General features: G+C 58.3%; 1 protein-coding gene across 1 annotated transcript in view; it reads left to right on the forward strand.

Annotated features, from left to right (window-relative positions):
* Positions 1–27,202, forward strand: part of LOC116944195 (tyrosine-protein kinase SYK-like) — a 78,954-nt gene that overhangs the window by 26,561 nt on the left and 25,191 nt on the right. Inside the window, exons 4-5 of the mRNA XM_076074136.1 lie at positions 22,394–22,526; positions 24,623–24,698. Coding sequence (XP_075930251.1) covers positions 22,394–22,526; positions 24,623–24,698 — 209 coding nt within the window. The remainder of the gene's footprint in view (positions 1–22,393; positions 22,527–24,622; positions 24,699–27,202) is intronic.

Raw genomic sequence — 27,202 nt, forward strand, 5'->3', positions numbered from 1 at the left:
ACCGTGCTGAGTGGACCGTGCTGAGTTAACCATGCTGAGTGGACAGTCCTGAGTGAACCGTGCTGAGTGGACCGTGCTGAGTGGACCGTGCTGAGTGAACCGTGCTGAGTGGACCTTGCTTAGTGAACCGTGCTGAGTGGACCGTGCTGAGTGGACCGTGCTGTGTGGACGTTGCTTAGTGAACTGTGCTGAGTGAACCGTGCTGAGTGGATCGTGCTGAGTGGACCGTGCTGAGTGAACCTTGCTGAGTGAACCGTGCTGAGTGGACCGTGCTGAGTGGACCGTGCTGAGTGGACCGTGCTGAGTGGACCGTGCTGAATGGACCGTGCTGAGTGGACCGTGCTGAGTGGACCGTGCTGAGTGAACCGTGCTGAGTGAACCGTGCTGCGTGAACTGTGCTGAGTGAACCGTGCTGAGTGGACCGTGCCGAGTGGACCGTGCTGAGAGGACCGTGCTGAGTTGACCGTGCTGAGTGGACCGTGCTGAGTGGACCGTGCTGACCGTGCTGAGTGGAGCCTGCTGAGTGAACCGTGTTGAGTGGACCGTGCTGAGTGGACCGTGCTGAGTGGACCGTGCTGAGTGGACCGTGCTGAGTGAACCGTGCTGAGTGAACTGTGCTGAGTTGACCGTGCTGAGTGGATCGTGCTGAGTGGACTCTGCTGAGTGGACCGTGCTGAGTGGACCGTGCTGAGTGGACCGTGCTGAGTGAACCGTGCTGAATGAACCGTGCTGAGTGGACCGTGCTGAGTGGACCGTGCTGAGTGGACCGTGCTGAGTGAACCGTGCTGAGTGGACCGTGCTGAGTGAACCGTGCTGAATGGACCCGTGTTGAGTGGACCGTGCTGACTGGACCGTGCTGAGTGGACCGTGCTGAGTGGACCGTGCTGAGTGGACCGTGCTGACCGTGCTGAGTGGAGCCTGCTGAGTGGACCGTGCTGAGTGGACCGTGTTGAGTGAACCGTGCTGAGTGGACCGTGCTGAGTGGACCGTGCTGAGTGGACTGTGCTGAGTGGACTCTGCTGAGTGGACCGTGCTGAGTGGACCGTGCTGAGTGAACCGTGCTGAATGGACCGTGCTGAGTGAACCGTGCTGAGCGTGCTGACCGTGCTGAGTGAAACGTGCTGAGTGGACCGTGCTGAGTGGACCGTGCTGAGTGGACCGTGCTGAATGGACCGTGCTGAGTGGACCGTGCTGAGTGGACCGTGCTGAGTGAACCGTGCTGAGTGAACTGAGCTGAGTGAACCGTGCTGAGTGGACCGTGCCGAGTGGACCGTGCTGAGAGGACCGTGCTGAGTTGACCGTGCTGAGTGGACCGTGCTGAGTGGACCGTGCTGACCGTGCTGAGTGGAGCCTGCTGAGTGAACCGTGTTGAGTGGACCGTGCTGAGTGGACCGTGCTGAGTGGACCGTGCTGAGTGGACCGTGCTGAGTGAACCGTGCTGAGTGAACTGTGCTGAGTTGACCGTGCTGAGTGGACCGTGCTGAGTGGACTCTGCTGAGTGGATCGTGCTGAGTGGACCGTGCTGAGTGAACATTGCTGAGTGGACCGTGCTGAGTGAACCGTGCTGAGTGGACCGTGCTGAATGGACCGTGCTGAGTGAACCGTGCTGAGTGAACCGTGCTGAGTGGACCGTGCAGAGTGATCCGTGCAGAGTGAACCGTGCTGAGTGGACCATGCTGAGTGGACCGTGCTGAGTGGACCTTGTTGAGTGAACCGTGCTGAGTGGACCGTGATGAGTGGACCGTGCTGAGTGGACCGTGCTGAGTGAACCGTGCTGAGTGGACCGTGCTGAGTGAGCCGTGCTGAGTGGACCGTGCTGAGTGAACCGTGCTGAGTGGACCGTGCTGAGTGGACCGTGCTAAGTGGACCGTGCTGAGTGAACCGTGCTGAGTGGACCGTGCTGAGTGGACCTTGTTGAGTGAACGTGCTGAGTGGACCGTGCTGAGTGGACCGTGCTGAGTGGACCGTGCTGAATAAACCGTGCTGAGTGGACCGTACTGAGTGAACCGTGCTGAGTGGACCGTGCTGAGTGGACCGTGCTGAGTGAACCGTGCTGAGTGAACCGTGCTGAGTGGACCTTGCTTAGTGAACGGTGCTGAGTGGACCGTGCTGAGTGGACCGTGCTGAATGAACCGTGCTGTGTGGACCTTGCTTAGTGAACTGTGCTGAGTGAACCGTGCTGAGTGGATCGTGCTGAGTGGACCGTGCTGAGTGAACCTTGCTGAGTGAACCGTGCTGAGTGGACCGTGCTGAGTGGACCGTGCTGAGTGGACCGTGCTGAATGGACCGTGCTGAGTGGACCGTGCTGAGTGGACCGTTCTGAGTGGACCGTGTTGAGTGTACCGTGCTGAGTGAACCGTGCTGAGTGAACCGTGCTGAGTGGACCGTGCTGAGTTAACCATGCTGAGTGGACAGTCCTGAGTGAACCGTGCTGAGTGGACCGTGCTGAGTGGACCGTGCTGAGTGAACCGTGCTGAGTGGACCTTGCTTAGTGAACCGTGCTGAGTGGACCGTGCTGAGTGGACCGTGCTGTGTGGACGTTGCTTAGTGAACTGTGCTGAGTGAACCGTGCTGAGTGGATCGTGCTGAGTGGACCGTGCTGAGTGAACCTTGCTGAGTGAACCGTGCTGAGTGGACCGTGCTGAGTGGACCGTGCTGAGTGGACCGTGCTGAGTGGACCGTGCTGAATGGACCGTGCTGAGTGGACCGTGCTGAGTGGACCGTGCTGAGTGAACCGTGCTGAGTGAACCGTGCTGCGTGAACTGTGCTGAGTGAACCGTGCTGAGTGGACCGTGCCGAGTGGACCGTGCTGAGAGGACCGTGCTGAGTTGACCGTGCTGAGTGGACCGTGCTGAGTGGACCGTGCTGACCGTGCTGAGTGGAGCCTGCTGAGTGAACCGTGTTGAGTGGACCGTGCTGAGTGGACCGTGCTGAGTGGACCGTGCTGAGTGGACCGTGCTGAGTGAACCGTGCTGAGTGAACTGTGCTGAGTTGACCGTGCTGAGTGGATCGTGCTGAGTGGACTCTGCTGAGTGGACCGTGCTGAGTGGACCGTGCTGAGTGGACCGTGCTGAGTGAACCGTGCTGAATGAACCGTGCTGAGTGGACCGTGCTGAGTGGACCGTGCTGAGTGGACCGTGCTGAGTGAACCGTGCTGAGTGGACCGTGCTGAGTGAACCGTGCTGAATGGACCCGTGTTGAGTGGACCGTGCTGACTGGACCGTGCTGAGTGGACCGTGCTGAGTGGACCGTGCTGAGTGGACCGTGCTGACCGTGCTGAGTGGAGCCTGCTGAGTGGACCGTGCTGAGTGGACCGTGTTGAGTGAACCGTGCTGAGTGGACCGTGCTGAGTGGACCGTGCTGAGTGGACTGTGCTGAGTGGACTCTGCTGAGTGGACCGTGCTGAGTGGACCGTGCTGAGTGAACCGTGCTGAATGGACCGTGCTGAGTGAACCGTGCTGAGCGTGCTGACCGTGCTGAGTGAAACGTGCTGAGTGGACCGTGCTGAGTGAACCGTGCTGAGTGGACTGTGCTGACTGGACCGTGCTGAGTGGACCGTGCTGAGTGAACTGTGCTGAGTGGACCGTGCTGAGTGAACCGTGCTGAGTCGACCGTGCTGACCATGCTGAGTGGACCGTGCTGAGTGAACCGTGTTGAGTGGACCGTGCTGAGTGAATCGTGCTGAGTGGACCGTGCTGAGTGGACCGTGCTGAGTGGACCGTTCTGAGTGAACCGTGCTGAATGGACCGTGCTGAGTGGACCATGCTGAGTGGACCGTGCTGAGTGAACCGTGCTGAGTGGACCGTGCTGACCGTGCTGAGTGGACCGTGCTGAGTGAACCGTGTTGAGTGGACCGTGCTGAGTGGACCGTGCTGAGTGGACCGTGCTGAGTGAACCGTGCTGAGTGAACTGTGCTGAGTGGACGTGCTGAGTGGACCCTGCTGAGTGGACGGTGTTGAGTGGACCGTGCTGAGTGAAACGTGCTGAGTGAACCGTGCTGAGTGGACCGTGCTGAGTGAACCGTGCTGAGCGTGCTGACCGTGCTGAGTGAAACTTGCTGAGTGGACCGTGATGAGTGAACTGCTGAGTGAACCGTGCTGAGTGGACCGAGCTGAATGAACCGTGCTGAGTGAACCGTGCTGAGTGGACCGTGCTGAGTGGACCGTGCTGAGTGGACCGTGCTGAGTGAACCGTGCTGAGTGAACTGTGCTGAGTTGACCGTGCTGAGTGGACCGTGCTGAGTGGACTCTGCTGAGTGGATCGTGCTGAGTGGACCGTGCTGAGTGAACATTGCTGAGTGGACCGTGCTGAGTGAACCGTGCTGAGTGGACCGTGCTGAATGGACCGTGCTGAGTGAACCGTGCTGAGTGAACCGTGCTGAGTGGACCGTGCAGAGTGAACCGTGCAGAGTGAACCGTGCTGAGTGGACCATGCTGAGTGGACCGTGCTGAGTGGACCTTGTTGAGTGAACCGTGCTGAGTGGACCGTGATGAGTGGACCGTGCTGAGTGGACCGTGCTGAGTGAACCGTGCTGAGTGGACCGTGCTGAGTGAGCCGTGCTGAGTGGACCGTGCTGAGTGAACCGTGCTGAGTGGACCGTGCTGAGTGGACCGTGCTAAGTGGACCGTGCTGAGTGAACCGTGCTGAGTGGACCGTGCTGAGTGGACCTTGTTGAGTGAACGTGCTGAGTGGACCGTGCTGAGTGGACCGTGCTGAGTGGACCGTGCTGAATAAACCGTGCTGAGTGGACCGTACTGAGTGAACCGTGCTGAGTGGACCGTGCTGAGTGGACCGTGCTGAGTGAACCGTGCTGAGTGAACCGTGCTGAGTGGACCTTGCTTAGTGAACGGTGCTGAGTGGACCGTGCTGAGTGGACCGTGCTGAATGAACCGTGCTGTGTGGACCTTGCTTAGTGAACTGTGCTGAGTGAACCGTGCTGAGTGGATCGTGCTGAGTGGACCGTGCTGAGTGAACCTTGCTGAGTGAACCGTGCTGAGTGGACCGTGCTGAGTGGACCGTGCTGAGTGGACCGTGCTGAATGGACCGTGCTGAGTGGACCGTGCTGAGTGGACCGTTCTGAGTGGACCGTGTTGAGTGTACCGTGCTGAGTGAACCGTGCTGAGTGAACCGTGCTGAGTGGACCGTGCTGAGTTAACCATGCTGAGTGGACAGTCCTGAGTGAACCGTGCTGAGTGGACCGTGCTGAGTGGACCGTGCTGAGTGAACCGTGCTGAGTGGACCTTGCTTAGTGAACCGTGCTGAGTGGACCGTGCTGAGTGGACCGTGCTGTGTGGACGTTGCTTAGTGAACTGTGCTGAGTGAACCGTGCTGAGTGGATCGTGCTGAGTGGACCGTGCTGAGTGAACCTTGCTGAGTGAACCGTGCTGAGTGGACCGTGCTGAGTGGACCGTGCTGAGTGGACCGTGCTGAGTGGACCGTGCTGAATGGACCGTGCTGAGTGGACCGTGCTGAGTGGACCGTGCTGAGTGAACCGTGCTGAGTGAACCGTGCTGCGTGAACTGTGCTGAGTGAACCGTGCTGAGTGGACCGTGCCGAGTGGACCGTGCTGAGAGGACCGTGCTGAGTTGACCGTGCTGAGTGGACCGTGCTGAGTGGACCGTGCTGACCGTGCTGAGTGGAGCCTGCTGAGTGAACCGTGTTGAGTGGACCGTGCTGAGTGGACCGTGCTGAGTGGACCGTGCTGAGTGGACCGTGCTGAGTGAACCGTGCTGAGTGAACTGTGCTGAGTTGACCGTGCTGAGTGGATCGTGCTGAGTGGACTCTGCTGAGTGGACCGTGCTGAGTGGACCGTGCTGAGTGGACCGTGCTGAGTGAACCGTGCTGAATGAACCGTGCTGAGTGGACCGTGCTGAGTGGACCGTGCTGAGTGGACCGTGCTGAGTGAACCGTGCTGAGTGGACCGTGCTGAGTGAACCGTGCTGAATGGACCCGTGTTGAGTGGACCGTGCTGACTGGACCGTGCTGAGTGGACCGTGCTGAGTGGACCGTGCTGAGTGGACCGTGCTGACCGTGCTGAGTGGAGCCTGCTGAGTGGACCGTGCTGAGTGGACCGTGTTGAGTGAACCGTGCTGAGTGGACCGTGCTGAGTGGACCGTGCTGAGTGGACTGTGCTGAGTGGACTCTGCTGAGTGGACCGTGCTGAGTGGACCGTGCTGAGTGAACCGTGCTGAATGGACCGTGCTGAGTGAACCGTGCTGAGCGTGCTGACCGTGCTGAGTGAAACGTGCTGAGTGGACCGTGCTGAGTGAACCGTGCTGAGTGGACTGTGCTGACTGGACCGTGCTGAGTGGACCGTGCTGAGTGAACTGTGCTGAGTGGACCGTGCTGAGTGAACCGTGCTGAGTCGACCGTGCTGACCATGCTGAGTGGACCGTGCTGAGTGAACCGTGTTGAGTGGACCGTGCTGAGTGAATCGTGCTGAGTGGACCGTGCTGAGTGGACCGTGCTGAGTGGACCGTTCTGAGTGAACCGTGCTGAATGGACCGTGCTGAGTGGACCATGCTGAGTGGACCGTGCTGAGTGAACCGTGCTGAGTGGACCGTGCTGACCGTGCTGAGTGGACCGTGCTGAGTGAACCGTGTTGAGTGGACCGTGCTGAGTGGACCGTGCTGAGTGGACCGTGCTGAGTGAACCGTGCTGAGTGAACTGTGCTGAGTGGACGTGCTGAGTGGACCCTGCTGAGAGGACGGTGTTGAGTGGACCGTGCTGAGTGAAACGTGCTGAGTGAACCGTGCTGAGTGGACCGTGCTGAGTGAACCGTGCTGAGCGTGCTGACCGTGCTGAGTGAAACTTGCTGAGTGGACCGTGATGAGTGAACTGCTGAGTGAACCGTGCTGAGTGGACCGAGCTGAATGAACCGTGCTGAGTGAACCGTGCTGAGTGAACCGTGCTGAGTGGACCGTGCTGAGTGGACCGTGCTGAGGGAACCGGGCTGAGTGGACCGTGCTGAGTGAACCGTGCTGAGTGGACCGTGCTGAGTGAACCGTGCTGAGTGGACCGTGCTGAGTGGACCTTGTTGAGTGAACCGTGCTGAGTGGACCGTGCTGAGTGGACCGTGCTGAGTGGACCGTGCTGAATAAACCGTGCTGAGTGGACCGTACTGAGTGAACCGTGCTGAGTGGACCGTGCTGAGTGGACCGTGCTGAGTGAACCGTGCTGAGTGAACCGTGCTGAGTGGACCTTGCTTAGTGAACGGTGCTGAGTGGACCGTGCTGAGTGGACCGTGCTGAATGAACCGTGCTGTGTGGACCTTGCTTAGTGAACTGTGCTGAGTGAACCGTGCTGAGTGGATCGTGCTGAGTGGACCGTGCTGAGTGAACCTTGCTGAGTGAACCGTGCTGAGTGGACCGTGCTGAGTGGACCGTGCTGAGTGGACCGTGCTGAATGGACCGTGCTGAGTGGACCGTGCTGAGTGGACCGTGCTGAGTGGACCGTGCTGAGTGTACCGTGCTGAGTGAACCGTGCTGAGTGAACCGTGCTGAATCGACCGTGCTGAGTGAACCGTGCTGAGTGAACCGTGCTGAGTGGACCGTGCTTAGTGGACCGTGCTGAGTTAACCGTGCTGAGTGGACCGTCCTGAGTGAACCGTGCTGAGTGGACCGTGCTGAGTGGACCGTGCTGAGTGAACCGTGCTGATTGGACCTTGCTTAGTGAACCGTGCTGAGTGGACCGTGCTGAATGGACCGTGCTGAGTGGACCGTGCTGAGTGGACCGTGCTGAGTGGACCGTGCTGAGTGAACCGTGCTGAGTGAACCGTGCTGAGTGGACCGTGCCGAGTGGACCGTGCTGAGAGGACCGTGCTGAGTGGACCGTGCTGAGTGGACCGTGCTGAGTGGACCGTGCTGACCGTGCTGAGTGGAGCCTGCTGAGTGAACCGTGTTGAGTGGACCGTGCTGAGTGGACCGTGTTGAGTGGACCGTGCTGAGTGGACCGTGCTGAGTGAACCGTGCTGAGTGAACTGTGCTGAGTTGACCGTGCTGAGTGGACCGTGCTGAGTGGACTCTGCTGAGTGGACCGTGCTGAGTGGACCGTGCTGAGTGGACCGTGCTGAGTGAACCGTGCTGAATGAACCGTGCTGAGTGGACCGTGCTGAGTGGACCGTGCTGAGTGGACCGTGCTGAGTGAACCGTGCTGAGTGGACCGTGCTGAGTGAACCGTGCTGAATGGACCGTGTTGAGTGGACCGTGCTGACTGGACCGTGCTGAGTGGACCGTGCTGAGTGGACCGTGCTGAGTGGACCGTGCTGACCGTGCTGAGTGGAGCCTGCTGAGTGAACCGTGTTGAGTGGACCGTGCTGAGTGGACCGTGCTGAGTGGACCGTGCTGAGTGAACCGTGCTGAGTGGACCGTGCTGAGTGGACCGTGCTGAGTGGACTGTGCTGAGTGGACTCTGCTGAGTGGACCGTGCTGAGTGGACCGTGCTGAGTGAACCGTGCTGAATGGACCGTGCTGAGTGAACCGTGCTGAGCGTGCTGACCGTGCTGAGTGAAACGTGCTGAGTGGACCGTGCTGAGTGAACCGTGCTGAGTGGACTGTGCTGACTGGACCGTGCTGATTGGACCGTGCTGAGTGAACTGTGCTGAGTGGACCGTGCTGAGTGAACCGTGCTGAGTCGACCGTGCTGACCATGCTGAGTGGACCGTGCTGAGTGAACCGTGTTGAGTGGACCGTGCTGAGTGAATCGTGCTGAGTGGACCGTGCTGAGTGGACCGTGCTGAGTGGACCGTTCTGAGTGAACCGTGCTGAATGGACCGTGCTGAGTGGACCATGCTGAGTGGACCGTGCTGAGTGAACCGTGCTGAGTGGACCGTGCTGACCGTGCTGAGTGGACCGTGCTGAGTGAACCGTGTTGAGTGGACCGTGCTGAGTGGACCGTGCTGAGTGGACCGTGCTGAGTGAACCGTGCTGAGTGAACTGTGCTGAGTGGACGTGCTGAGTGGACCCTGCTGAGTGGACCGTGTTGAGTGGACCGTGCTGAGTGAAACGTGCTGAGTGAACCGTGCTGAGTGGACCGTGCTGAGTGAACCGTGCTGAGCGTGCTGACCGTGCTGAGTGAAACTTGCTGAGTGGACCGTGATGAGTGAACTGCTGAGTGAACCGTGCTGAGTGGACCGAGCTGAATGAACCGTGCTGAGTGAACCGTGCTGAGTGAACCGTGCTGAGTGGACCGTGCTGAGTGGACCGTGCTGAGGGAACCGGGCTGAGTGGACCGTGCTGAGTGAACCGTGCTGAGTGGACCGTGCTGAGTGAACCGTGCTGAGTGGACCGTGCTGAGTGGACCTTGTTGAGTGAACCGTGCTGAGTGGACCGTGCTGAGTGGACCGTGCTGAGTGGACCGTGCTGAATAAACCGTGCTGAGTGGACCGTACTGAGTGAACCGTGCTGAGTGGACCGTGCTGAGTGGACCGTGCTGAGTGAACCGTGCTGAGTGAACCGTGCTGAGTGGACCTTGCTTAGTGAACGGTGCTGAGTGGACCGTGCTGAGTGGACCGTGCTGAATGAACCGTGCTGTGTGGACCTTGCTTAGTGAACTGTGCTGAGTGAACCGTGCTGAGTGGATCGTGCTGAGTGGACCGTGCTGAGTGAACCTTGCTGAGTGAACCGTGCTGAGTGGACCGTGCTGAGTGGACCGTGCTGAGTGGACCGTGCTGAATGGACCGTGCTGAGTGGACCGTGCTGAGTGGACCGTGCTGAGTGGACCGTGCTGAGTGTACCGTGCTGAGTGAACCGTGCTGAGTGAACCGTGCTGAATCGACCGTGCTGAGTGAACCGTGCTGAGTGAACCGTGCTGAGTGGACCGTGCTTAGTGGACCGTGCTGAGTTAACCGTGCTGAGTGGACCGTCCTGAGTGAACCGTGCTGAGTGGACTGTGCTGAGTGGACCGTGCTGAGTGAACCGTGCTGAGTGGACCTTGCTTAGTGAACCGTGCTGAGTGGACCGTGCTGAATGGACCGTGCTGAGTGGACCGTGCTGAGTGGACCGTGCTGAGTGGACCGTGCTGAGTGAACCGTGCTGAGTGAACCGTGCTGAGTGGACCGTGCCGAGTGGACCGTGCCGAGTGGACCGTGCTGAGAGGACCGTGCTGAGTGGACCGTGCTGAGTGGACCGTGCTGAGTGGACCGTGCTGACCGTGCTGAGTGGAGCCTGCTGAGTGAACCGTGTTGAGTGGACCGTGCTGAGTGGACCGTGTTGAGTGGACCGTGCTGAGTGGACCGTGCTGAGTGAACCGTGCTGAGTGAACTGTGCTGAGTTGACCGTGCTGAGTGGACCGTGCTGAGTGGACTCTGCTGAGTGGACCGTGCTGAGTGGACCGTGCTGAGTGGACCGTGCTGAGTGAACCGTGCTGAATGAACCGTGCTGAGTGGACCGTGCTGAGTGGACCGTGCTGAGTGGACCGTGCTGAGTGAACCGTGCTGAGTGGACCGTGCTGAGTGAACCGTGCTGAATGGACCGTGTTGAGTGGACCGTGCTGACTGGACCGTGCTGAGTGGACCGTGCTGAGTGGACCGTGCTGAGTGGACCGTGCTGACCGTGCTGAGTGGAGCCTGCTGAGTGAACCGTGTTGAGTGGACCGTGCTGAGTGGACCGTGCTGAGTGGACCGTGCTGAGTGAACCGTGCTGAGTGGACCGTGCTGAGTGGACCGTGCTGAGTGGACTGTGCTGAGTGGACTCTGCTGAGTGGACCGTGCTGAGTGGACCGTGCTGAGTGAACCGTGCTGAATGGACCGTGCTGAGTGAACCGTGCTGAGCGTGCTGACCGTGCTGAGTGAAACGTGCTGAGTGGACCGTGCTGAGTGAACCGTGCTGAGTGGACTGTGCTGACTGGACCGTGCTGATTGGACCGTGCTGAGTGAACTGTGCTGAGTGGACCGTGCTGAGTGAACCGTGCTGAGTCGACCGTGCTGACCATGCTGAGTGGACCGTGCTGAGTGAACCGTGTTGAGTGGACCGTGCTGAGTGAATCGTGCTGAGTGGACCGTGCTGAGTGAACCGTGCTGAATGGACCGTGCTGAGTGGACCATGCTGAGTGGACCATGCTGAGTGAACCGTGCTGAGTGGACCGTGCTGACCGTGCTGAGTGGACCGTGCTGAGTGAACCGTGTTGAGTGGACCGTGCTGAGTGGACCGTGCTGAGTGGACCGTGCTGAGTTAACCGTGCTGAGTGAACTGTGCTGAGTGGACGTGCTGAGTGGACTCTGCTGAGTGGACCGTGTTGAGTGGACCGTGCTGAGTGAAACGTGCTGAGTGAACCGTGCTGAGTGGACCGTGCTGAGTGAACCGTGCTGAGCGTGCTGACCGTGCTGAGTGGAACTTGCTGAGTGGACCGTGCTGAGTGAACCGTGCTGAGTGAACCGTGCTGAGTGGACCGAGCTGAATGAACCGTGCTGAGTGAACCGTGCTGAGTGAACCGTGCTGAGTGGACTGTGCTGAGTGGACCGTGCTGAGGGAACCGGGCTGAGTGGACCGTGCTGAGTGAACCGTGCTGAGTGGACCGTGCTGACTGAACCGTGCTGAGTGAACCGTGCTGAGCGTGCTGACAGTGCTGAGTGAAACGTGCTGAGTGGACCGTGCTGAGTGAACCGTGCTGAGTGAACCGTGCTGAGTGGACCGTGCTGAGTGAACCCTGCTGAGTGGACCGTGCTGAGTGAACTGTGCTGAGTGAACCGTGTTGAGTGGACCGTGCTGAGTGGACCGTGCTGAGTGAACCGTGCTGAGTGGACCGTGCTGAGTGGACCGTGCTGAGTGAACCGTGCTGAGTGAACCGTGCATAGTGAACCGTGCTGAGTGGACCGTGCTGAGTGGACCGTGCTGAGTGGACCTTGTTGAGTGAACCGTGCCGAGTGGACCGTCATGAGTGGACCGTGCTGAGTGGACCGTGCTGAGTGAACCGTGCTAAGTGGACCGTGCTGAGTGAACCGTGCTGAGTGGACCGTGCTGAGTGGACCGCGCTGAGTGAACCGTGCTGAGTGGACCGTGCTGAGTGGACCGTGCTGAGTGAACCGTGCTGAGTGTACCTTGCTTAGTGAACCGTGCTGAGTGGACCGTGCTGAGTGGACCGTGCTGAGTGAACCGTGCAGTGTGGACCTTGCTTAGTGAACTGTGCTGAGTGAACCGTGCTGAGTGGATCGTGCTGAGTGGACCGTGCTGAGTGAACGTTGCAGAGTGGACCGTGCTGAGTGAACCGTGCTGAGTGGACCGTGCTGAGTGAACCGTGCTGAGTGAACCGTGCTGAGTGGACCGTGTTGAGTGAACCGTGCAGAGTGAACCGTGCAGAGTGAACCGTGCTGAGTGGACCGTGCTGAGTGGACCGTGCTGAGTGGACCTTGTTGAGTGAACCGTGCTGAGTGGACCGTGATGAGTGTACCGTGCTGAGTGGACCGTGCTGAGTGGACCGTGCTGAGTGGACCGTGCTGACCGTGCTGAGTGGAGCCTGCTGAGTGAACCGTGTTGAGTGGACCGTGCTGAGTGGACCGTGCTGAGTGGACCGTGCTGAGTGAACCGTGCTGAGTGGACCGTGCTGAGTGGACCGTGCTGAGTGGTCTGTGCTGAGTGGACTCTGCTGAGTGGACCGTGCTGAGTGGACCGTGCTGAGTGAACCGTGCTGAGTGGACCGTGCTGAGTGAACCGTGCTGAGCGTGCTGACCGTGCTGAGTGAAACGTGCTGAGTGGACCGTGCTGAGTGAACCATGCTGAGTGGACTGTGCTGAGTGAACCGTGCTGAGGGAACCGGGCTGAGTGGACCGTGCTGAGTGAACCGTGCTGAGTGGACCGTGCTGAGTGAACCGTGCTGAGTGAACCGTGCTGAGTGAACCGTGCTGAGCGTGCTGACAGTGCTGAGTGAAACGTGCTGAGTGGACCGTGCTGAGTGAACCGTGCTGAGTGAACCGTGCTGAGTGGACCTTGTTGAGTGAACCGTGCCGAGTGGACCGTCATGAGTGGACCGTGCTGAGTGGACCGTGCTGAGTGAACCGTGCTAAGTGGACCGTGCTGAGTGAACCGTGCTGAGTGGACCGTGCTGAGTGGACCGTGCTGAGTGAACCGTGCTGAGTGGACCGTGCTGAGTGAACCGTGCTGAGTGTACCTTGCTTAGTGAACCGTGCTGAGTGGACCGTGCTGAGTGGACTGCGCTGAGTGAACCGTGCAGTGTGGACCTTGCTTAGTGAACTGTGCTGAGTGAACCGTGCTGAGTGGATCGTGCTGAGTGGACCGTGCTGAGTGAACCTTGCTGAGTGGACCGTGCTGAGTGAACCGTGCTGAGTGGACCGTGCTGAGTGAACCGTGCTGAGTGAACCGTGCTGAGTGGACCGTGTTGAGTGAACCGTGCAGAGTGAACCGTGCAGAGTGAACCGTGCTGAGTGGACCGTGCTGAGTGGACCTTGTTGAGTTAACCGTGCTGAGTGGACCGTGATGAGTGTACCGTGCTGAGTGGACCGTGCTGAGTGGACCGTGCTGAGTGTACCGTGCTGACCGTGCTGAGTGGAGCCTTCTGAGTGAACCGTGTTGAGTGGACCGTGCTGAGGGCACCGTGCTGAGTGGACCGTGCTGAGTGAACCGTGCTGAGTGGACGGTGCTGAGTGGACCGTGCTGAGTTGACTGTGCTGAGTGGACTCTGCTGAGTGGACCGTGCTGAGTGGACCGTGCTGAGTGAACCGTGCTGAGTGGACCGTGCTGAGTGAACCGTGCTGAGCGTGCTGACCGTGCTGAGTGAAACGTGCTGAGTGGACCGTGCTGAGTGAACCGTGCTGAGTGGACTGTGCTGACTGGACCGTGCTGAGTGGACCGTGCTGAGTGAACCGTGCTGAGTGAACCGTGCAGAGTGAACCGTGCACAGTGAACCGTGCTGAGTGGACCGTGCTGAGTGGACCGTGCTGAGTGGACCTTGTTGAGTGAACCGTGCCGAGTGGACCGTCATGAGTGGACCGTGCTGAGTGGACCGTGCTGAGTGAACCGTGCTAAGTGGACCGTGCTGAGTGAACCGTGCTGAGTGGACCGTGCTGAGTGGACCGTGCTGAGTGAACCGTGCTGAGTGGACCGTGCTGAGTGGACCGTGCTGAGTGTACCTTGCTTAGTGAACCGTGCTGAGTGGACCGTGCTGAGTGGACCGCGCTGAGTGAACCGTGCAGTGTGGACCTTGCTTAGTGAAACTGTGCTGAGTGAACCGTGCTGAGTGGATCGTGCTGAGTGGACCGTGCTGAGTGAACGTTGCAGAGTGGACCGTGCTGAGTGAACCGTGCTGAGTGGACCGTGCTGAGTGAACCGTGCTGAGTGAACCGTGCTGAGTGGACCGTGTTGAGTGAACCGTGCAGAGTGAACCGTGCAGAGTGAACCGTGCTGAGTGGACCGTGCTGAGTGGACCGTGCTGAGGGGACCTTGTTGAGTGAACCGTGCTGAGTGGACCGTGATGAGTGTACCGTGCTGAGTGGACCGTGCTGAGTGGACCGTGCTGAGTGGACCGTGCTGACCGTGCTGAGTGGAGCCTGCTGAGTGAACCGTGTTGAGTGGACCGTGCTGAGTGGACCGTGCTGAGTGGACCGTGCTGAGTGAACCGTGCTGAGTGGACCGTGATGAGTGGACCGTGCTGAGTGGACTGTGCTGAGTGGACTCTGCTGAGTGGACCGTGCTGAGTGGACCGTGCTGAGTGAACCGTGCTGAGTGGACCGTGCTGAGTGAACCGTGCTGAGCGTGCTGACCGTGCTGAGTGAAACGTGCTGAGTGGACCGTGCTGAGTGAACCGTGCTGAGTGGACTTTGCTGAGTGAACCGTGCTGAGGGAACCGGGCTGAGTGGACCGTGCTGAGTGAACCGTGCTGAGTGGACCGTGCTGAGTGAACCGTGCTGAGTGAACCGTGCTGAGTGAACCGTGCTGAGCGTGCTGACAGTGCTGAGTGAAACGTGCTGAGTGGACCGTGCTGAGTGAACCGTGCTGAGTGAACCGTGCTGAGTGGACCGTGCTGAGTGGACCTTGTTGAGTGAACCGTGCCGAGTGGACCGTGATGAGTGGACCGTGCTGAGTGGACCGTGCTGAGTGGACCGTGCTGAGTGGACCGTGCTGAGTGTACCGTGCTGACCGTGCTGAGTGGAGCCTTCTGAGTGAACCGTGTTGAGTGGACCGTGCTGAGGGGACCGTGCTGAGTGGACCGTGCTGAGTGAACCGTGCTGAGTGGACGGTGCTGAGTGGACCGTGCTGAGTGGACTGTGCTGAGTGGACTCTGCTGAGTGGACCGTGCTGAGTGGACCGTGCTGAGTGAACCGTGCTGAGTGGACCGTGCTGAGTGAACCGTGCTGAGCGTGCTGACCGTGCTGAGTGAAACGTGCTGAGTGGACCGTGCTGAGTGAACCGTGCTGAGTGGACCGTGCTGAGTGAACCGTGCTGAGCGTGCTGACCGTGCTGAGTGAAACTTGCTGAGTGGACCGTGCTGAGTGAACCGTGCTGAGTGAACCGTGCTGAGTGGACCGTGCTGAATGAACCGTGCTGAGTGGACCGTGCTGAGTGAACCGTGCTGAGTGGACCGTGCTGAGTGGACCTTGCTGAGGGAACCGGGCTGAGTGGACCGTGCTGAGTGAACCGTGCTGAGTGGACCGTGCTGAGTGGACCGTGCTGAGTGGACTGTGCTGAGTGGACTCTGCTGAGTGGACCGTGCTGAGTGGACCGTGCTGAGTGAACCGTGCTGAGTGGACCGTGCTGAGTGAACCGTGCTGAGCGTGCTGACCGTGCTGAGTGAAACGTGCTGAGTGGACCGTGCTGAGTGAACCGTGCTGAGTGGACTGTGCTGACTGGACCGTGCTGAGTGGACCGTGCTGACCGTGCTGAGTGGACCGTGCTGAGTGAACCGTGTTGAGTGGACCGTGCTGAGTGGACCGTGCTGACCGTGCTGAGTGGACCGTGCTGAGTGAACTGTGATAAGTGGACCGTGCTGAGTGAACCGTGCTGAGTCGACCGTGCTGACCATGCTGAGTGGACCGTGCTGAGTGAACCGTGTTGAGTGGACCGTGCTGAGTGAATCGTGCTGAGTGGACCGTGCTGAGTGGACCGTGCTGAGTGGACCGTTCTGAGTGAACCGTGCTGAATGGACCCTGCTAAGTGGACCGTGCTGAGTGGACCGTGCAGAGTGAACCGTGCTGAGTGGACCGTGCTGACCGTGCTGAGTGGACCGTGCTGAGTGAACCGTGTTGAGTGGACCGTGCTGAGTGGACCGTGCTGAGTGGACCGTGCTGAGTGAACCGTGCTGAGTGAACTGTGCTGAGTGGACCGTGCTGAGTGGACCGTGTTGAGTGGACCGTGCTGAGTGAACCGTGCTGAGTGAACCGTGCTGAGTGGACCGTGCTGAGTGAACCGTGCTGAGCGTGCTGACCGTGCTGAGTGAAACTTGCTGAGTGGACCGTGCTGAGTGAACCGTGCAGAGTGAACCGTGCACAGTGAACCGTGCTGAGTGGACCGTGCTGAGTGGACCGTGCTGAGTGGACCTTGTTGAGTGAACCGTGCCGAGTGGACCGTCATGAGTGGACCGTGCTGAGTGGACCGTGCTGAGTGAACCGTGCTAAGTGGACCGTGCTGAGTGAACCGTGCTGAGTGGACCGTGCTGAGTGGACCGTGCTGAGTGAACCGTGCTGAGTGGACCGTGCTGAGTGGACCGTGCTGAGTGAACCGTGCTGAGTGGACCTTGCTTAGTGAACCGTGCTGAGTGGACCGTGCTGAGTGGACCGCGCTGAGTGAACCGTGCAGTGTGGACCTTGCTTAGTGAACTTTGCTGAGTGAACCGTGCTGAGTGGATCGTGCTGAGTGGACCGTGCTGAGTGAACCTTGCTGAGTGGACCGTGCTGAGTGAACCGTGCTGAGTGGACCGTGCTGAGTGAACCGTGCTGAGTGGACCGTGTTGAGTGAACCGTGCAGAGTGAACCGTGCAGAGTGAACCGTGCTGAGTGGACCGTGCTGAGTGAACCGTGCTGAGTGGACTGTGCTGACTGGACCGTGCTGAGTGGACCGTGCTGAGTGAACTGTGCTGAGTGAACCGTGTTGAGTGGACCGTGCTGAGTGAATCGTGCTGAGTGGACCGTGCTGAGTGGACCGTGCTGAGTGGACCGTTCTGAGTGAACCGTGCTGAATGGACCGTGCTGAGTGGACCGTGCTGAGTGGACCGTGCTGAGTGAACCGTGCTGATTGGACCGTCCTGACCGTGCTGAGTGGACCGTGCTGAGTGAACCGTGTTGAGTGGACCGTGCTGAGTGGACCGTGCTGAGTGGACCGTGCTGAGTGAACCGTGCTGAGTGAACTGTGCTGAGTGGACCGTGCTGAGTGGACTCTGCTGAGTGGACCGTGTTGAGTGGACCGTGCTGAGTGAACCGTGCTGAGTGAACCGTGCTGAGTGGACCGTGCTGAGTGAACCGTGCTGAGCGTGCTGACCGTGCTGAGTGAAACTTGCTGAGTGGACCGTGCTGAGTGAACCGTGCTGAGTGAACCGTGCTGAGTGGACCGTGCTGAATGAACCGTGCTGAGTGGACCGTGCTGAGTGAACCGTGCTGAGTGGACCGTGCTGAGTGGACCTTGCTGAGGGAACCGGGCTGAGTGGACCGTGCTGAGTGAACCGTGCTGAGTGGACCGTGCTGAGTGGACCGTGCTGAGTGGACTGTGCTGAGTGGACTCTGCTGAGTGGACCGTGCTGAGTGGACCGTGCTGAGTGGACCGTGCTGAGTGAACTATGCTGAGCGTGCTGACCGTGCTGAGTGAAACGTGCTGAGTGGACCGTGCTGAGTGAACCGTGCTGAGTGGACTGTCCTGACTGGACCGTGCTGAGTGGACCGTGCTGAGTGAACTGTGATAAGTGGACCGTGCTGAGTGAACCGTGCTAAGTCGACCGTGCTGACCATGCTGAGTGGACCGTGCTGAGTGAACCGTGTTGAGTGGACCGTGCTGAGTGAATCGTGCTGAGTGGACCGTGCTGAGTGGACCGTGCTGAGTGGACCGTTCTGAGTGAACCGTGCTGAATGGACCCTGCTGAGTGGACCGTGCTGAGTGGACCGTGCTGAGTGAACCGTGCTGAGTGGACCGTGCTGACCGTGCTGAGTGGACCGTGCTGAGTGAACCGTGTTGAGTGGACCGTGCTGAGTGGACCGTGCTGAGTGGACCGTGCTGAGTGAACCGTGCTGAGTGAACCGTGCTGAGTGGACTCTGCTGAGTGGACCGTGTTGAGTGGACCGTGCTGAGTGAACCGTGCTGAGTGAACCGTGCTGAGTGGACCGTGCTGAGTGAACCGTGCTGAGCGTGCTGACCGTGCTGAGTGAAACTTGCTGAGTGGACCGTGCTGAGTGAACCGTGCTGAGTGAACCGTGCTGAGTGGACCGTGCTGAATGAACCGTGCTGAGTGGACCGTGCTGAGTGAACCGTGCTGAGTGGACCGTGCTGAGTGGACCGTGCTGAGGGAACCGGGCTGAGTGGACCGTGCTGAGTGAACCGTGCTGAGTGGACCGTGCTGAGTGAACCGTGCTGAGTGGACCATGCTGAGTGAACCGTGCTGAGCGTGCTGACAGTGCTGAGTGAAACGTGCTGAGTGGACCGTGCTGAGTGAACCGTGCTGAGTGAACCGTGCTGAGTGGACCGTGCTGAGTGAACCGTGCTGAGTGGACCCTGCTGAGTGAACTGTGCTGAGTGAACCGTGTTGAGTGGACCGTGCTGAGTGGACCGTGCTGAGGTAACCGTGCTGAGTGGACCGTGCTGAGTGGACCGTGCTGAGTGAACCGTGCTGAGTGAACCGTGCAGAGTGAACCGTGCACAGTGAACCGTGCTAAGTGGACCGTGCTGAGTGGACCGTGCTGAGTGGACCTTGTTGAGTGAACCGTGCCGAGTGGACCGTCATGAGTGGACCGTGCTGAGTGGACCGTGCTGAGTGAACCGTGCTAAGTGGACCGTGCTGAGTGAACCGTGCTGAGTGGACCGTGCTGAGTGGACCGTGCTGAGTGAACCGTGCTGAGTGGACCGTGCTGAGTGGACCGTGCTGAGTGAACCGTGCTGAGTGGACCTTGCTTAGTGAACCGTGCTGAGTGGACCGTGCTGAGTGGACCGCGCTGAGTGAACCGTGCAGTGTGGACCTTGCTTAGTGAACTGTGCTGAGTGAACCGTGCTGAGTGGATCGTGCTGAGTGGACCGTGCTGAGTGAACCTTGCTGAGTGGACCGTGCTGAGTGAACCGTGCTGAGTGGACCGTGCTGAGTGAACCGTGCTGAGTGAACCGTGCTGAGTGGACCGTGTTGAGTGAACCGTGCAGAGTGAACCGTGCAGAGTGAACCGTGCTGAGTGGACCGTGCTGAGTGGACCGTGCTGAGTGGACCTTGTTGAGTGAACCGTGCTGAGTGGACCGTGATGAGTGTACCGTGCTGAGTGGACCGTGCTGAGTGAACCGTGCTGAGTGGACCGTGCTGAGTGAGCCGTGCTGAGTGGACCGTGCAGAGTGAACCGTGCTGAGTGGACCGTGCTGAGTGGACCGTGCTAAGTGGACCGTGCTGAGTGAACCGTGCTGAGTGGACCGTGCTGAGTGGACCTTGTTGAGTGAACCGTGCTGAGTGGACCGTGCTGAGTGGACCGTGCTGAGTGGACCGTGCTGAGTAAACCATGCTGAGTGGACCGTACTGAGTGAACCGTGCTGAGTGGACCGTGCTGAGTGGACCGTGTTGAGTGAACCGTGCTGAGTGGACCGTGCTGAGTGGACCGTGCTGAATGGACCGTGCTGAGTGGACCGTGCTGAGTGAACCGTGCTGAGTGGACCGTGCTGAGTGGATCGTGCTGAGTGAACCGTGCTGAATGGACCGTGCTGAGTGGACCGTGCTGAGTGAACCGTGCTGAGTGGACCGTGCTGAGTGGACCGTGCTGAGAGGACCGTGCTGAGTGGACCGTGCTGAGTGGACCGTGCTGACCGTGCTGAGTGGAGGCTGCTGAGTGAACCTTGTTGAGTGGACCGTGCTGAGTGGACCGTGCTGAGTGGACCGTGCTGAGTGAACCGTGCTGGGTGAACTGTGCTGAGTGGACCGTGCTGAGTGGACCGTGCTGAGTGAGCCGTGCTGAGTGGACCGTGCTGAGTGAACCGTGCTGAGTGGACCGTGCTGAGTGGACCGTGCTAAGTGGACCGTGCTGAGTGAACCGTGCTGAGTGGACCGTGCTGAGTGGACCGTGCTGAGTGGACCGTGCTGAGTGGACCGTGCTGAGTGGACCGTGCTGAGTGAACCGTGCTGAGTGGACCGTGCTGAGTGAACCGTGCTGAGTGGACCTTGCTTAGTGAACCGTGCTGAGTGGACCGTGCTGAGTGGACCGCGCTGAGTGAACCGTGCTGTGTGGACCTTGCTTAGTGAACTGTGCTGAGTGAACCGTGCTGAGTGGATCGTGCTGAGTGGACCGTGCTGAGTGAACCTTGCTGAGTGGACCGTGCTGAGTGAACCGTGCTGAGTGGACCGTGCTGAGTGAACCGTGCTGAGTGAACCGTGCTGAGTGGACCGTGTTGAGTGAACCGTGCAGAGTGAACCGTGCAGAGTGAACCGTGCTGAGTGGACCGTGCGGAGTGGACCGTGCTGAGTGGACCTTGTTGAGTGAACCGTGCTGAGTGGACCGTGATGAGTGGACCGTGCTGAGTGGACCGTGCTGAGTGAACCGTGCTGAGTGGACCGTGCTGAGTGAGCCGTGCTGAGTGGACCGTGCAGAGTGAACCGTGCTGAGTGGACCGTGCTGAGTGGACCGTGCTAAGTGGACCGTGCTGAGTGAACCGTGCTGAGTGGACCGTGCTGAGTGGACCTTATTGAGTGAACCGTGCTGAGTGGACCGTGCTGAGTGGACCGTACTGAGTGGACCGTGCTGAGTAAACCATGCTGAGTGGACCGTACTGAGTGAACCGTGCTGAGTGGACCGTGCTGAGTGGACCGTGCTGTGTGAACCGTGCTGACTGAACCGTGCTGAGTGGACCTTGCTTAGTGAACCGTGCTGAGTGGACCGTGCTGAGTGGACCGTGCTGAGTGAACCGTGCTGTGTGGACCTTGCTTAGTGAACTGTGCTGAGTGAACCGTGCTGAGTCGATCGTGCTGAGTGGACCGTGCTGAGTGAACCTTGCTGAGTGGACCGTGCTGAGTGGACCGTGCTGAGTGGACCGTGCTGAGTGGACCGTGCTGAATGCTGAGTGGACCGTGCTGAGTGAACCGTGCTGAGTGAACCGTGCTGAGTGGACCGTGCTGAGTGGACCGTGCTGAGAGGACCGTGCTGAGTGGACCGTGCTGAGTGGACCGTGCTGAGTGGACCGTGCTGACCGTGCTGAGTGGAGCCTGCTGAGTGAACCTTGTTGAGTGGACCGTGCTGAGTGGACCGTGCTGAGTGGACCGTGCTGAGTGAACCGTGCTGAGTGAACTGTGCTGAGTGGACCGTGCTGAGTGGACCGTGCTGAGTGGACTCTGCTGAGTGGACCGTGCTGAGTGGACCGTGCTGAGTGGACCGTGCTGAGTGGACCGTGCTGAGTGGACCGTGCTGAGTAAACCGTGCTGAGTGGACCTTGCTTAGTGAACCGTGCTGAGTGGACCGTGCTGAGTGGACCGTGCTGAGTGAACCGTGCTGTGTGGACCTTGCTTAGTGAACTGTGCTGAGTGAACCGTGCTGAGTGGATCGTGCTGAGTGGACCGTGCTGAGTGAACCTTGCTGAGTGAACCGTGCTGAGTGGACCGTGCTGAGTGGACCGTGCTGAGTGGACCGTGCTGAGTGGACCGTGCTGAGTGAACCGTGCTGAGTGGACCGTGCTGAGTGAACCCTGCTGAGTGGACCGTGCTGAGTGGACCGTGCTGAGAGGACCGTGCTGAGTGGACCGTGCTGAGTGGACCGTGCTGAGTGGACCGTGCTGAGTGAACCGTGCTGAGTGAACCGTGCTGAATGAACCGTGCTGATTGGACCGTGCCGAGTGGACCGTGCTGAGTGGACCGTGCTGAGTGAACCGTGCTGAGTGGACCGTGCTGAGTGGACCGTGCTGAGTGGACCGTCGCTGAGTGGACCGTGATGAGTGGACCGTGCTGAGTGAACCCTGATGAATGGACCTTGCTGAATGAGCCGTGCTGAGTGAAACGTGCTGAGTGAACCTTGCTGAATGAGCCGTGCTGAGTGAACCGTGCTGAGTGAACCGTGCTGAGTGGTCCGTGCTGAGTGAACCGTGCTGAGTGGACCGTGCTGAGTGGACCATGCTGAGTGAACCGTGCTGAGTGAACCGTGCTGAGTGGACCATGCTGAATGGACCATGCTGAGTGAACCGTGCTGAGTGAACCGTGCTGAGTGAACCTTTCTGAATGAGCCGTGCTGAGTGAACCGTGCTGAGTGGACCGTGCTGAGTGGTCCGTGCTGAGTGAACCGTGCTGTGGGCTGCAGGGTGCGCGAGCGCGACGCGGGAACGTACGCGGTGAGCCTGGTTCACAAAGGCCGCGTCATCCACTACGAGGTGACGCGCGATGCGGGCGGCCGCCTCCTCCTCGGCAAGTCCCAGTACGACACGCTGTGCCAGGTACCTCCACACACGGAGTCACTGCCATGCGCTATCCACTACTACACGAAAGACTCCCACGTTGAGAACGCGTGAATCGATATTTCCTCGTGCGGAGGTGTTACGATAATGACGAGCGACCGGTGCGTCATTTGGATGTGTCGCTCCCTCCGTCCTGGCGTCACCGTTTTCAGCCAATTACTGAGTGTTTACACGTGGGAGGAAACCGGAGCACACGGAGAAACCCACACACGTCAGGGTGGAAACACTGCATCGCGTACAGACAGAACAAAAGCAGTCCGCATGGCTGCTTTGCCGCCTTCTCGCGGCGAACCAGCGCTACGGCACCTCCTCGATGCCCACGGCAAGGGAGCTTCACAACCCATCTGCGTGGTGATCCACCAACCCTCAACTCCACAGCGCTGGATGGCAGCTCACGGTCAATGCCACCGCCACCCGGCTAGTGCCACGATCCGCGTTTGTATTTGGGTTTCATGCAAACAATTATTGTGGGCCCCATCCCACGTGAAGATTGCCACATTTACACCGATATCAACATTCACACGCGCACGCCGATTCCCCCGATCAGAATCTAACCGATACAGTTCCTCATCTCCTCCTCTTCTCTCGTCTCTCCTCTCCTCCTCATCTCCTCGCTGCATCCGCTGGCCCGAAGCGTTTCATGCCTGTGGGTTCGTAACAAGATATCTGGCGCAGAGCCTACCACGTGGTCTAACCCCAAACACATTTATAGATCCTGCATCATCAGCAGCAGCAGCAGTTCCTCTTTTGCGAGGGCGACCTGGCTTCCATCAAACGCAGGGCCGGATTTAGGCCAAAGCTGAGTGAGCTACAGCTTGGAGGGGCCTCGAAATACGAAAAAAATTGTACGAAGTTTATGGTTTTGCATTATCGGTTGAAAAATAAGACGGTTATTTTCATTCCGATATGACAACAAATTAGAGGTCTACTCTTTGGGTCTTTCGGTAAAGTCACGTAGGTATACAAAATAATAGATCACGACGTTTCGGACGCAGCAAAAGCATCCGTCATCAGGCGAAAGACCCAAAGAGTGTGGATTCCTGCAGTCACGAAAGCTTCAGATCAAGAATGGAGAGGTATTCCTCTTAAGCTTGACGCGGCTCAGGGTGCCAGCAACGTTACAATGCGGCCCTGCTCACTCGGCATTGTTCGGTGACAGTGGCGCACAAACACAAGACAACAAACTCATCGGGGAACTTTTTTAACGATGAATTCTCATGAGGCCCAATGGTGACATCCAGTGCAGTCTCCATCCCTCGTCGTCCGCTCTGTCTCTTTCTGGCCTCGCTGGTCATGTGCCTTGAAGAAGAGCCATTGCCTGGAACGTCACCTCTTATCCGTGGCTCCTTTAAGGCCATTGACGAATGCGTTGACATTTTCCGGTAAAATCAAGATAATTTAAGTGCACAATATTACTTAAACATTTCAATTTTGCAAATCGAGACTAACTTTACCGATTGTTTATCAAAAATTTGTGAATGAGGTTAAGTATGGAGGTGATTTGCAGCCAGGGCCAATCCACTGCTGTATGAAGGCCTCCCACTCCAAGCCACCGCTACCTCCAATGAGCCCGTGCTGTAACGATCCGCCCAGCCCCTGCTCCACACACGAGAAGCCGATTCCGTTATCGCTCCGTCTCCACGTTGCACGCCCTCTCGGAACGCGTTCCGTTCGCCCGGGTGTCGCTCCGTGATTAGTCTCGACCATCGGCCATCACCGTCCCTTGTGGCCGCAGCGCGTCCTGCTGCCCACGCCCCGCTCACTCCACGTACACGGTGTGGGCGATGCCTCTAACCTGCGTGCGTTCTCGAATCCACGTGCTCCTCCTCTCGCCGTCTGCCAGTCTAACTCCTCACACGCATCTCTCAATACGCTACTGGCATTTGGTTGTCTCCGATGCGATTGACCGTTGTCGCTCCACGGCTGTATTTTATCGGATGCTATTGCTTTGGTCGTCGTGGTGACCCGGGAGAGGGCCATCGCCTCTTGAGCCCTCACCTCGTTAACCAAAGCGCACGTGACCCTCGCTTGACCCCGCGTCCCTCCACGTTGTCTCTCTGTCCCCGCGGTGTCAGCTGGTGGAGTTCTACAGCAAGAATTGTGGCGGCATCGCACGGACCCTGCGCAAGGCGTGTGCCGCGCCGGACTTGGGTGAGTGTGCGGAGGCGCAGTGACAACGCCTGAGCCTCACAGCAACAAGGGCCTGGGTTCGATTCACGACCCGAGTGTGTGTACACGAGAGAGAGTGTAGAGTGTGTGTGTGTTCTCCCCCTGTTGTGTGTGGTTTCTCTGGTTACCTCCCACAGCTCAATCTACACACGCAGTGCAACCGGTATTGACTAAGCCAAACATCGCAATGTTAAAATGTTTACCTGCAAACCACTCCATTGGGATTGCACAGCAGTCTTGAGACTCAGCGAGGCTTTCCCGGGTGAACAAGTACACTGATCATAATAATACATACGGGGGAGAGAGAGGGAGTGAGGAGATAAAGTCACCCTAACCCTGACCCTCAATCCTAAACCCTAGCCCTGACGTGAAAGCCTCAACCCAACCCTAACATCCTATACATGATCAATTAAACCCTAACACTAACCCCTCTTGCAGGTCACTTACTCCAAATACTAAACCCGAAACCTAAACCTAACCTCCGTTCACTAACCCCAACCCCCAACACGAACACCCAGTTATACGCAGAGGCACCTAAACCGTCAGCCGACAGAACCAAGGACCCTCACGCTGACACTAGGTGGCCACATAGGCCATGCTAACGCCTGAAACAGCGGCAAGCTGACGCATGGCCAAGTAGCCCAAACACTGACTGCTAATGTGGCATTACATCGAGAGGCAGCCCAGGACAGGTTCAGATCGCGCTCGTCACTGATGTGAGCCGTCTTTGGGAATCGAACTCGGGAGGGCGGACTCATAGCACGGCACGCTCACCACTGTGACACCGCTAAAACTTGCACGATGCACACGCACACAAACACAAAGATCCCCCGTACAGATCTTCACAGACTGTAGGGGCAAGTGCTGTTAGCGAGCACCTACGTAGGCAGGCACGGCACACGAGGGGTGGGTGGCCAACACCACGCCCGGCCGCCTTTGTATCCAGAATGTCGATGTATACACACTACATCAGGTACTCATTTGAGACTGAGTCGACCTAGGGGGAGGCCCAAGAGCAGTTCAGGTAATCGTCACCGGTGTTGGCCGTGAGCAGCAATCGAACTCGGGTCGCCGGGGTCGTAGCGCAGCGCGCTGATCACTACATTACCGCTTCCCACACACACAGACACACAGACACGCTCATGGATTTGAAGGGAGCACACTTTCACAGTAAATGCTCAATCGTTGCAGCAATTTTTATTTTTTTTAAAAGTAAATCGCTTTCAAAAATGTACGGAATAATTCCTGATAAAAGAAAAATAGACACGTGGATGTATTAACCAGAGTGAAAAACATTGTAGCGCAGAATTCAGGCCACTTCACAAAACATCCCTTTGGATCGTTTGTCCACTGGATGGACTTGCCCCCTGCCACGGTAACGTGTAATTAGCTCAGCGCCGCTCGTTTTTAGCACACACACACACACGTACGCACACAATGCCTGTGTACGCACGCACACACACGCACGCACGCACACCCACGCGCACGCACGCACACGCACGCACGTACGCACAAACGTATGCCCACTTGACGGGGGGTCGGCGGGGGGGTCGGCGAGGTGAGGGGCGACCACGGGGAGCGTTGTCGTCGTTTCTCAGCGGGATCTCAACGCGCTCGTCAACTCCCACGACCACGCGGAAACGGCGGCCACGGCGCTGGGGAGCGAGGCGTGGCGTGGGGGGGTGGGCAACTCGATTCACGATTTCCACAGGAAAAGCTCAAAGTTCTGAGTGCAGGAGACTAGGTGCGACGTCTCTGATTGGGGACGCACGGCCCACGCGCACCATGTCACAGCGGCAGCGGTGCGGCGGTGTCACGAGCACGGCACGCGGCACCGGCAGCGAGCGGTGCTGTCAAAAACTCTGGGGCCCTGAACACGATGAGAATATCTTCTTGGTTCTTTCGGTAAAGTCACCACGTAGAATGGAAATATCATAATAAAAATAAAACGTAATAAAATAAAATTCTCACGTTTCGGCCACAACACAAGTAGCCTTCTTCAGGTGAAGGAACAGAACTGTCAGTGCGACAGCACTTCACTGAACACTGCTAAGCTTCGCAGCGTATTTTAAGCTAGGTGGGAGGAGCAGAGCGCCTTGACAAAGGAGTTTACAAATCAACAGGAGAATTTAGCATTGAAGTAGCTGTGTTAAAGTGTTGGATTAGCAGGGTGTTAAAGTCAGGAATTAGCATGTAACTGGGAGATTAGCATGATGTTAATGTGAGGGATTAGCATGTAACTGGTCATGGAAGTAGCTATGTTAAAGTCAGAGTTTACATATCAACAGAGGCATTTAGAATATTGACGCTAAAGAACTGCAACTACCCAACTATCATACAATAAGCCAATATTGAAAGAACTAAGTATAAACTACATCAATATAATAAATGTATCTTCTTTGGTTCTTTCGGCAAAGTCACGTAGAATGAGAATAAAATAATAAATTGATAAAATAAAATAACACAATAAAAATTATCACGACGTT

Source organism: Petromyzon marinus, chromosome 1, assembly GCF_048934315.1.
Source record: "Petromyzon marinus isolate PM22_M1 ecotype Great Lakes invasive population chromosome 1, UKy_Petmar_22M1.pri1.0, whole genome shotgun sequence".
Taxonomy (NCBI): domain Eukaryota; kingdom Metazoa; phylum Chordata; class Hyperoartia; order Petromyzontiformes; family Petromyzontidae; genus Petromyzon; species Petromyzon marinus.